The sequence below is a fragment of the Pollicipes pollicipes genome, unplaced genomic scaffold, assembly GCF_011947565.3.
Source record: "Pollicipes pollicipes isolate AB1234 unplaced genomic scaffold, Ppol_2.1 Scaffold_7262;HRSCAF=8765_pilon_pilon_pilon, whole genome shotgun sequence".
Classification (NCBI taxonomy): domain Eukaryota; kingdom Metazoa; phylum Arthropoda; class Thecostraca; order Pollicipedomorpha; family Pollicipedidae; genus Pollicipes; species Pollicipes pollicipes.
The window spans coordinates 24,086,397-24,099,294 of record NW_023597055.1 but is presented as its reverse complement, the minus strand read 5'-3'; the positions used below and the strand labels follow the sequence as shown (position 1 = coordinate 24,099,294).

Below are 12,898 nucleotides of genomic sequence, written 5' to 3'. Positions count from 1 at the left end.
TCCGTCGAACGTTCGATGTGCAGGTCCGAGACGACGACCGTCACCCGGCGACACTGCAGCGGCCCGAGCCGACGACCGTCACCCGGCGACACTGCAGCGGCCCGAGCCGACGACCGTCACCCGGCGACACTGCAGCGGCCCGAGCCAACGACCGTCACCCGGCGACACTGCAGCGGCCCGAGCCGACGACCGTCACCCGGCGACACTGCAGCGGCCCGAGCCGACGACCGTCACCCGGCGACAATGCGGCGGTCCGAGCCGACAGCGTCACCCGGCGACACTGCAGCGGCCCGAGCCGACGACCGTCACCCGGCGACAATGCAGCGGCGGACAGTGGCTCAGTCCTCCGAAGAGGGCTGCTTGTACAACCAGCATGCCCCCCCCCCCCCCCCTCCGAGACCAAAATACGCATGCCCCAACGTGAGTGCGAACCAAACCGGCCACTCAAATGAACGCTAGGTTGGCAGCGACATGTGCCAGTTTAGCCACGATGTGCACTGCCCCAGGCAAAACGCATCAATGCACTCGCCGAACCCCTCACTCCGCACGCGGCGCGTTCGGGTTGTCGCCCTTGTAGAACTCCTTGAGCAGGGCGATCGCCTCGTCCACTCGCTCGGCGTCCTGGACGAACGTGGCGTCCGTGGGTAGCAGCCGGCCGGGCACGCTCAGCACGGAGCCGCAGCCGCCGAACCGCTGGTTGGCGCAGCCGTACCTCACAGAGCGCACGCCCAGCTGGACCAGCGCCGCCGCGCACATCACACACGGCTCCACAGTCACGAACACGTCCGTGGCGCCCCACACGGCCGCTGCCGGCACGCCAGCCGCTCCGCACTGCCGATAGATGGCATCCACGCAGTTGAGTTCGGCGTGGCGCGTGGCGTTCTTGGTGGCGTTGACGGTGTTGCGGCCCGTGGCCAGCACGCGGCCGGCGCGCACCATCACACAGCCGACGGGCACCTCCTGATGGCGGAGCGCCTCGCGCGCCGCCGCGAACGCCGCGTCCATGTGGCGCCGCCTGGCGGCATCGTCCAGTGTGACGTCCTCCCCCGTCAGCGCCGCGTTGCCCGCCGCCGGGCAGGCGTACTCAGCATGCCTCGCGGCGTCACCTCCCGGTGGGTCGCCGTCACAACCCCGGGCGAGGTCACCAACACTCTCTGTAGCGTCGTCCCCGTGCGGGGCGGCGCCACCACCCTGGCCGGTGCCGTCCCGCGGCCGGGCGTCACCGCCGGCGGGCGAGCCCATGGTCGGGGACTGACACGTACCGCACTGGAGCGAGCGCGGCGGAGGCCACACTGCCCGGCCCGGCTAGCCGCGTCCGGCAGTGATGTCGATCGTGCCCGGCTAGCCGCGCACGATCGACATCAGCGGCTCGGCGTGCACGTTTTGGAAGTCGACGCGCGAGTCCAGATCCTCGTCAATCTCGCCGATCACCACCACGTTGTCGCCACGGATCAGGTACAGACCCAACACCACCTGGGGGGAAGGTCTGGTCACCACCGTGATCACCACGGAATCAGGCACAGAACCTGCAGCACCTGGAGAGGGAGGGAGGCGATAGTAGTTGGTCACAAACGTTGTCGTTATGGTTCACCAACGTTACTTCTATTCACATGCAAAAGCAATGCAATTGTTCCAAACAAGTCCGCCTTCATCCAGTCTAGAATGTCATATCCGTATACTATTTCTAGGCAGGGAAAACGACCGGAATACAAATTCGTAACCTATGCAACCATTTACGAATGTTTAAATGTCTACTTTATATTATATTACGTTTCGAGATCTTACTTTACCGTCAGGGACCTCTAAAGGCAAAATAAATAAATTTTACAATTGTGACAATGCAAGTTGTGCATTACTATATGAAAAAAACATTTAAGCTCAGAGAAAACAAATGAAGCATGACCAATTGCAGCAAGACAGAATCCTATAAGGAATTTAACTTCATATAAAATACCTCCATGATGGAATACTACAAGACATCAACACATTACCACAATCACAGTCTATGATACTCACCACCAACCACTTAATAACTCAAGGGTTGTGGGAGAGTTTGCCTTGCCTATTTAATCCTGGAGAGTTCGATTCCCTTAAATTATTCCGAATAGTTTGTATGGGTGACCTTGGGTTCATAGTGCCTGCCAAGCATGGCTTGTTGCGTGTACCCTCGAACCCACCACCAAGCCGTACTGTCCAGCTCACCGATAATTATCCTCCGCCCTTGCGCCAGACAGGAATGCGAATGGTTTTACGTCCCGCACAATGCTGCGACACGGTCGCCCCGGGCCAGAGTCGACGCTCGTTGGCCAGTTGTCAGCTGACTTTTCCATCTGAATTGGGCCAAACAATGCGCTCCGCTCTGGAACTCGTACCCAGCTGCCGCTGGATTACGAGGCCAGCATCTTCCCCCCAGACCACGGAGATGGCATCGTTAAAAAACATGTTTTCCCAAATTTGAAGTTGCCATAAAAAAGTACATTGACAGCCGTCGTGAGGGTGTCGTTGTGGTTACACCAAGGTAGTGTATGGAACGAAGTTTACAGCCTTCGGTATTGCGTTTGAATTGATACACCACGTTGGTGCATTTTAGTTCAACGGGTTGGTCTGGGCTGTTTCTCATAAGAAACTTAGAGATTTTCCTTCTGCGATAATAAATGATAATGCCTATCTTGTGGTCGGTCTTGTATTTTGCATGTCGAAAGGCGATATCTCGTAATGTTTCGTCTTGCTAACATATACATGTAGGCCTGATGTCTGGTCAGTCTCGGTGGAAAATGCAGCGTTTCTGGGAGCTCGGGGCGGCGTACCGCTGTAGCCGGGCCTCACCTGCTCCACGCCGGCGCTCTGGCTGTACACACGCTCGTGACTCTCATCCAGGATGATGTTGATGGTCTGGTCGAAGCCTTTCAGCGTGCCCACGATGTTGCGGCCATCTGCTGTGATGACGGAGACAGTGTGGCCCACGTAGGACTCTATGCTGGAGGCCATGGCGCACCCACTCGGCCTGCGGCGCGGACAGCGGCGGGTCCGGTCAGCGCACCCGATGCGTTGTCGTGGGAGACCAGGGCCGAGAACCTTGACGAAGATAAACCCAAAGCATCCAATGTTTGATGTCAGAGGGCAGGAGGAAATGTGCCAAGCATCGTGGCATGTTAAACCTTCACCACTAAATTCTGCCCTTGACCTGGATTAGTGCAATCAGACTGTAGGGGTCAGGACCCAACAACACACACTGGTTAGAATGAAGTCTTGATTCCTGACATCCATCCATCCAAAATGTTTTGATTGAAAAATAAATAGGGAAAAGAACATATGGTACTGTAGTTCACTCTTTTTCACCATAAATCACTTCTTCTGATCACTCATGAGTGTACAGTTCATTACATTGAACTAAGGGAGAGGGGTCTGTTAAGATTGTTTTCTTAACAGGAGGCATTAATTGGCTGTAATGGTTCAATGATCCACCTCAAAATAACACTGGCAGTTGGTGACACATAAAGCCCTGACCATTATGGATTGCTGGCTGATGAGGTTTTTTCTCACTCTGCCCTAGGGTTTAAGTTGCAGGATCATATTCAGTTGGAGATGGGGCCTTCAGCACCCCCTTCCCCAACTTGCAGCCCAGGGGTTGAGCTGAGCTGCTGAGCTCCCTCCTCAGTCTTATGCATTTGCCTGTCTGCTGAAGCTGCTGGCTGTGAGAAAGCTCTCCCTCTATGGCAATTCAGGGTCATTAGGGCAGGGTTGTAGCTGGGTGCCATCCAGCTAACTGCTGGTGTTATGCTGGTGTTTTCTGCCCACTGGTCAAACTGGGTACTCCTGCCTCTCACATCTAACACAACAGGGCAATGTGTCATGTCAAACATGTCCATATGCATATTGACACCCAGTGTTGCTACAACTGCCCAGACATTTTATTGCATAGCCAGCTTGGTTACATGCCTGTAACTGTTTTCCAAATGTCTTTAGAAATTTATTTATATCAAAGATGCCCAGGTTTGAAAACTGTCTGCTATATGTGGTGCAACGTATTTGGTACATCCATTTGCATCTAGTCAAAATTAGTGAATATAACACTGTGGAAAAGATGACACAGTGTAATGATCAAGTATTGGGAAAATACATTTTTGAAGCATGTTTCTAATCACTCAAAAATGCAGCACCAATCGACTCACCATGCAGGCTCTAAAGGCCAGAAATATGTGAAAGTACATGGAAATTGAAACCTTATCAACATGGACATTGTCCTTTTACTTGTGATAAATGAAAAAAACATAAAATTGTGCAAAAGCAACACCAGCCTTATAAGTTTACAATACATTTCATTTGCTTGCAAAATGCAGTCAGTCCAGTCCGCAACAAGTCACACCTCTGCCCCAAACACCTTGACCAGTTTGGTGCACTGAACTAGGCACTCACATGAACAAAGCTCAAGGCAGACCAAATTGAGCTAAAATTGCATATCATTCTGGTGGAAAATAATGTTTTAGAGCATTTTCACCTATACTGTCCCAACATCATAATTCCCAAAAACATTGTCTCTCTATGCACTGCAATTAGTGCTGAATATGTGCCAAACAGCCAAACTCTGACCACTCAGATCTATCATTTGTATGTAATGAATTTCTAGTGCAGTTGCCACAGGGATATGTTCCAAGCATTGCATTTTTACCAGTTTAGTAATCAGGCTGCAGAAAGAGTAATGCATTGAGGGCTGAAAGAGATGGAAAGATGAAATGTTGACAAAAATATTTATTAAAACTGTCTCACAAGTAAGGAAGCTGATGAGCTAAATATAATTTATGATAATACACCAAATCCCACAAAAACCATGCTGCACAAGAGCAGCAATCACAGGGAAGTGGTGGATTAACAGGTGCAGGAGCATTATAAAATGATCACTTGTCCCGGACTTTCCCTAACAGGTAAAAAGGTCTTCTCCCTCAATAGGCATGAGTACACTAAATCAAAGCCAAATGGTGCCAAATACACCTCCCTTACGAAGCTGCTTGCTATGCTGCCTGTCACGCCATAGCAGAGGTACTGTTAGCAACGCTGTGCTGATGGAATAACTGCCACCTGCCTGTAACGTTAAAATCGCAGAACGTCAGCTACAAGCCCACGATGAACGGTGAAAACCGGACAACCCCGAAAAACGTTTCCAACGTTTACACCGCGACGAAGATTCCCGGCGTTTCCGCGTCGTCCAACGCAACTAACGCGCCAAATTCGCAAACTGAGCGCAGTAGCAAACGCACGGGCAGAGTCTAAAAAGCCGACATATGAAGCAGACGCGCTCGTTCTCCGACACCATTCGTCCAATCGACTTTAAACTTTCACCAATCGATTCAGTGCAACAAGATGAGCCATGAGGTGACAATATCAAAGCCTTCTCCTGAGGTCAAACACCTTACAAATGTGCAGGGAAAATTGTGTATGCATAAGGTAGGCAGCCCAGATCCTAGGGAACCAGTGCACCGATCGCTGTGAAACCTTCCCCCATTGGATGTGCCATGCCTGTTTTCCTTCGTACAGCTTAAATTTGGTTACTCTAGGTCAAGTAAAATTCATCCAAATTCACGAAGTCCAAAATTTTTGCTTGCAGACAACTCAGTTATCAGAACCTACCGAACCGATCACTGTCAAACCTTGTCCCACGAACGCCAGGTAGAGCGACAGTTCCGCTGATGCTCGGGGAGAGCAGCGCGGATCCATCCGGGCCTGATCCGGGCCAGCGGCGGCGCCGTGACAGTCGTCACCTGAGGTGGGCCCACGCTCCTCAGGCTTTCCCCATGGATGTCAACAGTAAACATCTGATACGATTGCAGCCAACCCCGCGGCGTTCTAGAGCGCCAGGTCAACGTGAAGGCAGCTTGCCCCACCATCGCCAGGTGCGACCACGTAGGTCCGTCCGCTCAGGCAGCGGTCGTGGAAGTCGGCGGCGGAGATTTCTCCATGCGGGTAACTCACTGAACAGTGAAATAGAAGAAATGGATGCTTCAGGATGGTTGGCATATGAACTTATCTCGTAAAGTCCTTCGTAATCGGTTCTAGCTTCATTTTTGCTTCCGACATCTTATGCAGACATTCGACATCCTATCCGTGCAACAATATGCTGATCGGCTTGCGTACAAGCAAGTGAACCACTCCATTCCAGCTGTCCTATCTAGTTCCGAATGTCTGTGGGTACGAGGGTCATAATTTGTCTCCAGCATCAGGAAGCTCGCGATCATTGGCTGCATGGCTTAACCACTGCCGTGGTTGCTTGGACGAGTCCATTTTGCGCATGTGGGGAATTCGCAATTTATTGCAATTTATTTATTTCGCAATTATCCACGTTTCGGGTAGAATAGTTCATACATATGTTGATAACAACCTGGTTGCCGACATGCCACCACACCAACATTAATTTTTAGGTCCGCAGTAAAAGCCCGGGCGCGTATTCAAGCCTCGATCCGCGAACACTCCTCGCATTAACACGTGCCCGGTTGGGAGTCAAATTGATCCTGCTAAGGTATTTCCGGAATGGTTTCCGAACGGTGTGGCGAATTTTGGCCAAATTTTGCGTAGCTGCAGAAAATTGAATAGCGGATCATTCGGTTTCAAGAATTCAGTTTACCGTGTGAGGTCGCTGACCTACGGCAGCGGTCAAAGTCAGGCCATGGATTCAGCGAAGTCAGCTTCTAGGGAATCATTCAATCGGATGCAAGAACGGAATGGTAGACGAAGCTGGAAGGTTAAAGCCAGGAGTTCGAAACTAGCCTGCTCTATCTCTATGGCTTGCTGTTTGTGATAGTTTATTGTGCTCATTTTGAGGGCATTGATGACAGGATCCGCATAACACATCTTCCATGGACCTCTTAAAGGTCAGAATAGGTGACTTACCTAAACTGACCTGACCCAGACCAACGTTTTATTTGAGAAAACTGCTACCTAGCGCAATCTTTGTCGCGTACTTAAATGCAAAACTCAAAGCAGTCTTGTATGATTTGGGTCACCACGATCTTCAAAAGGTCGAACAGGGTCACTGACCTTACATGAGCATGTGAAATTTTGCTTGGAACAGGTATCTAGGTTTTGGGGGGCACTTTGAAGACCCATCTGAAGTTTGACCTTGTCTGACCTTATTGACCCTAAGGTCATGATCTGGGAACATCAAACTTTGGCAAACGTAAACGAACGTAAAGGCGAACATACCCAGCGAATTTGGTGTCTAGCTCTTTTAGTTCCTGATATCTCATGGTAATCAAAGTGACCCCAGCCGAGTAAAGGGTATCCATACGGCCACCCGGCGTGTGTTAACACGCGGTCGGGTGGGGTCAATTTTACCCCTCCAGTGGTTTTCCGGAATGGTTTCCAAACGGTGCGGCGCAGCTGCGCCAAGTTTTGCGTAGCTGTAGACAATGAAAGGCGGATCGTTTGGTAGCAAAAGTTTATATGTAACTTGCAAGGTCCGCTGACCCACAGTAGGACAGGTCAGGTTCTAGGAAATCGTTCCATCTCATGCCACAACGGAGTGTCAGACGAAACCACACATTCCTGAGTTTCTTAGACAACAAGCATTCAATCGACAGATTGCATTGACCTATGGTCCGGTATTAAGTCAGACCAAGGTCAAAACTAACCCTGTTTTGTTACACTATAGCTTGTTGAATGGGTTAGTTTCTGGTGCTCATTTCGAATTTTACTGATAACAGAAGCCGCATTCTACATCTCCCATGGTCTTCTGAAGTCAGGTCACTGACCTAAAATGACCCATGGCAACATATCGCTTTAGGAGCATACTACTTAGCGTAATCAGATGCACGGGAGGAGCACGATTGTTTTGCATAGGGCTGGTTCGAACCTCAGCAATGCCAAGGGGACAATTTGATCGTGGTGCGTACACGCCTATTGATGCCCGTGACGCGGGCATTAACTGTGTACGCGAACAGACCCAAGTAGCCGAAGCGCTCTGTAATACCAATCATGCACATCGAAGACGGAAATCAACCGACAAGAGCACAGACTACAGCCAAAACTCTCCAATTTCGTGAAGATACGTGTATATTCCGTAATTATACAATCAGCGCATTGCGAATTAAAAGAAATGTCAAGCACAAACAGATGAATTCCAACTAAATGAACTGGCGTGAGATTATCGAACAGGATGACGGCGGGCCTCGGGGTCACCATCGGACGACCAAGCTTGAAGACGACCACAGAAAATCCACAGCGGATTCGCGAAGTGAAGATTGTCTACGGATTTTGAGCACACAGATGTGACTCGCGGCCATTTAGATATGGATGGACCAGTAAAACATGTTGAACAATCCCTCACACCGCCAACACAACAGGGTGCCGATGAATGAAGATGATGAGACAAAATAAATAAGGCGAAGCTCGCAAGCGTGTGTATGTACGTGACCAGCACCGCGAAATCCCCGGCAAACCGCCACCAGTTAACTGCACAAGTAATAAATCTCTATGCAACATCTCGTTTATTTGAGACGATGTCGGTGTCATCAGATGGAACCAAATTTTTGAAACTCACCCGTTGCGCATGTTCACTCATAATGTTCGTCTCATTCACAAGCTTGCTACCCACACTAGCTGCTGGGCTCCGATTATTCACAGCTGGCGCCCAGTTTGACGCAGTGCGGCGGGTTCGGCAAAGTAAGCCTCAAATTTGCCACTATTGCATCACCAAATCCCCAGCGCCCCACCTGAGCATTACACCTAGCGATGGGCGACACCTGAGGCTGATTCGCAGACGACAATTTCCCCTTCACGAACCAAAGCCATTTCAGCCTTTCCCGCGTTCTGGGAGCCTACAGTTGGCCAGCATCAAACACCTGGCGGCGCTGTGGAGGCTACATTGCCCAGGTGTTCGTCGCTGTGCATCTTCAGAAAGTGCAGAGTCAGTGAGTCCGGCTCCGACCCGGCCCTGGCCACGTGCACTACCGACACGCCCGTGTTGGGCGCAATCCGGTTGGCGTCCGCCTTCTTCAGGTTGCCGTGGTACGTCTCGAACAGGTGGCTGATCAGTTCGCGGATCAGGCAGCCGTGGCTGGTAACCAGCACGCGCGTGCACTGATCGGACAGGTGGTGCTGGCACACGTCGCGGAAGAAGGCGCCGGCGCGCGCGCGCACCTGCTGCTGCGACTCGCCGCCCGCCGGCACGAACTGCGCCACCGGCAGGCCGGCGGCCGACGCGGCGCGCGCCAGCTCGCTCACCGGCTGGTTCTCACAGACGCCGTAGTTCTTCTCGCGCAGCCGCTGGTCTTCCGTGACGGGCAGCCCGCCGGCGACGACGTCGCACGTCTGGCGCGCGCGCTGCAGGTCGCTGGAGTAGACGGCGTCGAACGTGACGCCGCGCTCGACCAGGTGGTGACGCAGCGCCTCCGCCTGCCGCACGCCCAGCTCCGACAGCGGGTAGTCGGACTGGCCCTGGATCAGCTGCTGCCGGTTGCCCTCTGACTGGCCGTGCCGCACGAGCGTCAGCAGCAGCGAAGGTCGCAGTTTCAGCAGCTTGCGGGCGCCGCCGGGAGCGTCGGCCAGGTTCATGGCGCGGCGCGGCTCAGCCGGACAGGAGGCGTAGGCGGCTTCGACCAGCCTGAGACGTGCGCCAGGTGACGCGTTAGTGCGATGGCGTGCGATGTTTCGTTCTGAACATGAAAAGCGTGACATGCGTGTTATCGCAGCCGCGCCACATCTGCACATACCCGCACTTGACAAACTTGGTTTACCGGCATGTACGAAAAAACACTGCGCATCTCGATGGTATGGACGAATGCTGCAATACGCTAAATAACGATAAGCAATTAGATGCCCAGATAACGAGAAAAGTATTATGTAACAACAGTATAAGTAACAACAGGGTGTAAGTAACACAGTAAAAGTATATAAGTGTATAAGTAACCACAGTATGTTTGTGAAGCGGTAATAACATCTTTTAGAGGCAGCCAAGTGCAATGAAAATGTTTTCAAGATGTGAGCATCACAATTTTTACCTTCCCAAGCACCACTATACCTCTCACTTAAGGAGACACGGTGGCACCTCATTCAGTTCAACCGCAGTACATTCCACCAAATACTAGTCATAGTAAGCCTTGTCATCTAAGGTCAGTTCGTAACATGTACAGCTGCTTTGGGATGATCATGGGTGTGGTCAGTGTTGTTTCCTAATTGTCATGTATTTCCCCCAAAAGTATATCGATACCAGCCCCAGTTCAGGCTAGCTGTATCAGGTGAGATAGTGCCATTTTTTGCTTGGATTTCTGATTGAAGGTGCTTTAATCAAATTGCCGTGTTTCCAGACGTAGCCATGTGGAGAGCAAAGGGGTTATACCCCTGAGTCAACAAGGTACACCAGACCCCGACAATGTCGCACAGTTTCGGCCAAATTCGCTGCATTTCTGAGAAAATTTGGCTTTCCATAAACGACAAATTTTGGCTATGCGCATGGTGTCCTTTCATATGGATTAAGGAATAGTGGGCCATTTCAGCACAAAACGCGCTCCAAAACGTAAACATATTGTCACCAAACATAAAGTCGGGTGAACAGCTCTCCCACAAAGCTATATGATAATCTGAAGTCATCTGATATTTGAGCTCGATCTGAACGACGATTCTGAGATAAGGTCACTATAATGTTTTACACCAGCAATCCGAGGGTTTTTTATGGTGAGCGGTTTGTTTCATGAAAACGGCAAAATGCACATACTTTATAGGTATGCAGCATGTAAAAATGATGTTTATCTATATACCATTGGAACATTCGTGAATTGGACATCGTAATGCATATCTCAGTTTTAAATTTCAAACAAAAAACCGAGCCGTGATCTCATAATCTGAAATTATTAAGCTGCCTGACCTGGTTACCGCAAAATAATTTTTTTTAGGCCGTCGAAATAAAACTCATTTGTTGTGAGTAAGTCGTAAATGCTTACCATTTTGAGCCCCTCTCTATTTTTTTAAACGTCATGTCAGTGCACACATCTTGTTTTATCGATGGATGCTCAGTGTTGCTGCAGGAAGCATGCACCAAAGCTGGCTTGTTTTCATGGAAATTTATAATACTGTGTTTAAACTTTCTTTGAAAAGTATAGAGGCCAAACATACTTATATGTAAGATGTTCTACAACTGCACACATGCATTCACTCACTGTTGACATTTCTCCCTGTGAATGTTCCACAGTCAAAGATATCAAAGCATCAGATATAATGAAATAAGCCCACCTCTAGCTATTGGTATGCAAGTAAAAAGACTGCTCTAGACAACACAATTTCTCTGTTAAGTAAATCTGCTTCTAAATACATCAATGTTTGATTGTCGCGACCTCTCGCAAGACACTGCTTGAGAGCCAGATGACAGCTGTTAAATCTGGAAATCATGCTCACAAACACCAGACATGAATAACTCAACACTTTTTTACTGACCTTGATGGCTGCATTGCTTATAATGTGACACAACATGAATTATCTTATTATGGCAGAGATAAGCAGGTCTTATGATAAGAGATAACTCAGTAAACACCAGTCAGGTGACATCAGATCACCAGTTGCTCAAAACTGAAGGCACAACATGCATCATAATCTCCAAATTAAGAACTTCTCAGTGGGTTAAACCATCTGTGCTATCCTGAATTGTATAGCCCTCAAAAGGCAAGTTGTTAAAGCATTCATGAGGAACATTATTCACACAGATGAGACATTACTTATAGCCTTATTCCTGGGAGAAAAACCAGGAGAATGGAGATATAGAAACATAAGTATTTTGCAGCATGCCTTTATCAAAACAAATAGCAAAAAAAGAAAAAGAAAAATGACTAGCATCATTTCACACCATTAGCACCATTTTCCTGGCTTTTTGCTGAGAGATAGGGTTATCACTACTGCCTTAGCCCTCACAGGTCATTAAAACTGTGTGCATCGCTGACTTGTATCCAAGGTCTAAAACAGCTTGATGTCTGTTGGTGTCTGCTTTACAACAATACATTTTGCTCATACTTATCACCAAGCCAAATGCACAGTATTGTGCTTCAGCACAAACCTAGTTCATAGTTGTTACAGCTGTTATGGAAATGTAGAACAATGCTGTTGAACTAATATGGTAGGTAGTAAAAATGGCCTTGCTATAATTAAGACAGGCACTAACCAAATGAGCCATCAATATAAATAATGGCAAACAACAACAAGTATTAGCTTATCAGCCAGTAAAAGACTACCACAGCATCCATGTCACCTGTTTTTTATGCGCTGCAGATGTCATTCTTTTAATATCTATAGGACATTCTGACAAAATATAGTGCAAGCAAGGCAGCCAAAGGATCTTTTAATGCTCCAGATGCCAAATTCATTAATGATCAACAATTGTGCAGTAAGTGAGTGTACAGTCATAATTCCATCACACAATGGGTCCTAATGTGCATTAGGGAGGGAAGAGACACATTGATGTCCCTCAAAGACCCTGCAAACCTAGGCCAAATTTTTGCAATATCAGCTTGTGTATGGTACAAAATTTTACCTGATCTCCTCAACCATTACATGTTATGGACAGTGACAAAGATTTTCACATAGTAGCGGGTACATACCAACGAAAAACATCTTACAGCCACCAAAACAAGTCGTAATTACAATTTTCATTCAATCCGTGTAACTTCACACAACAAACAACGCACTCAAGAGGCCCAAAAGTAAAATGCATTGCTCTTATCGAGAAGTCACAGAGAAACTCGTACCACACAGTAACATGAACCGGTTGTTATAGGGCCCTTCACAAATCACACAACCTCACCGCCGTGAATCGCGATGAAACGTGACAGCCGGCTGTAAATGGCCTTGAGCACAACCGCACGCAACTCCTTGCATAAACACGTAACGACTGCGCCGGTTTCCGCCGTAGTGCGGACAGGGTCTA

General features: G+C 49.1%; 3 protein-coding genes across 3 annotated transcripts; all 3 read right to left on the bottom strand.

The window, feature by feature from the left end:
- Positions 1-433: 433 nt before the first annotated feature.
- LOC119114275 (tRNA-specific adenosine deaminase 2-like) lies at positions 434-1,203 on the bottom strand. Its single transcript, XM_037238473.1, has one exon. It carries the CDS (start codon positions 1,003-1,005, stop codon positions 538-540), a length of 468 nt encoding a protein of 155 aa, XP_037094368.1. The 5' UTR covers positions 1,006-1,203; the 3' UTR covers positions 434-537.
- Positions 1,204-1,267: 64 nt separating this feature from the next.
- On the bottom strand, positions 1,268-5,177 carry LOC119114029 (U6 snRNA-associated Sm-like protein LSm8). Its single transcript, XM_037238260.1, has 3 exons — positions 5,081-5,177; positions 2,827-3,004; positions 1,268-1,473 (listed from the first exon to the last, which is right to left on the bottom strand). Exons 2-3 carry the CDS (start codon positions 2,986-2,988, stop codon positions 1,342-1,344), a joined length of 294 nt encoding a protein of 97 aa, XP_037094155.1. The 5' UTR covers positions 2,989-3,004; positions 5,081-5,177; the 3' UTR covers positions 1,268-1,341.
- A 3,646-nt stretch (positions 5,178-8,823) lies between these two features.
- Positions 8,824-12,586, bottom strand: LOC119113610 (fructose-2,6-bisphosphatase TIGAR). The gene is made up of 2 exons (XM_037237900.1): positions 12,573-12,586; positions 8,824-9,592 (listed from the first exon to the last, which is right to left on the bottom strand). Exon 2 carries the CDS (start codon positions 9,541-9,543, stop codon positions 8,824-8,826), a length of 720 nt encoding a protein of 239 aa, XP_037093795.1. The 5' UTR covers positions 9,544-9,592; positions 12,573-12,586.
- Between the last annotated feature and the right edge of the window lie 312 nt (positions 12,587-12,898).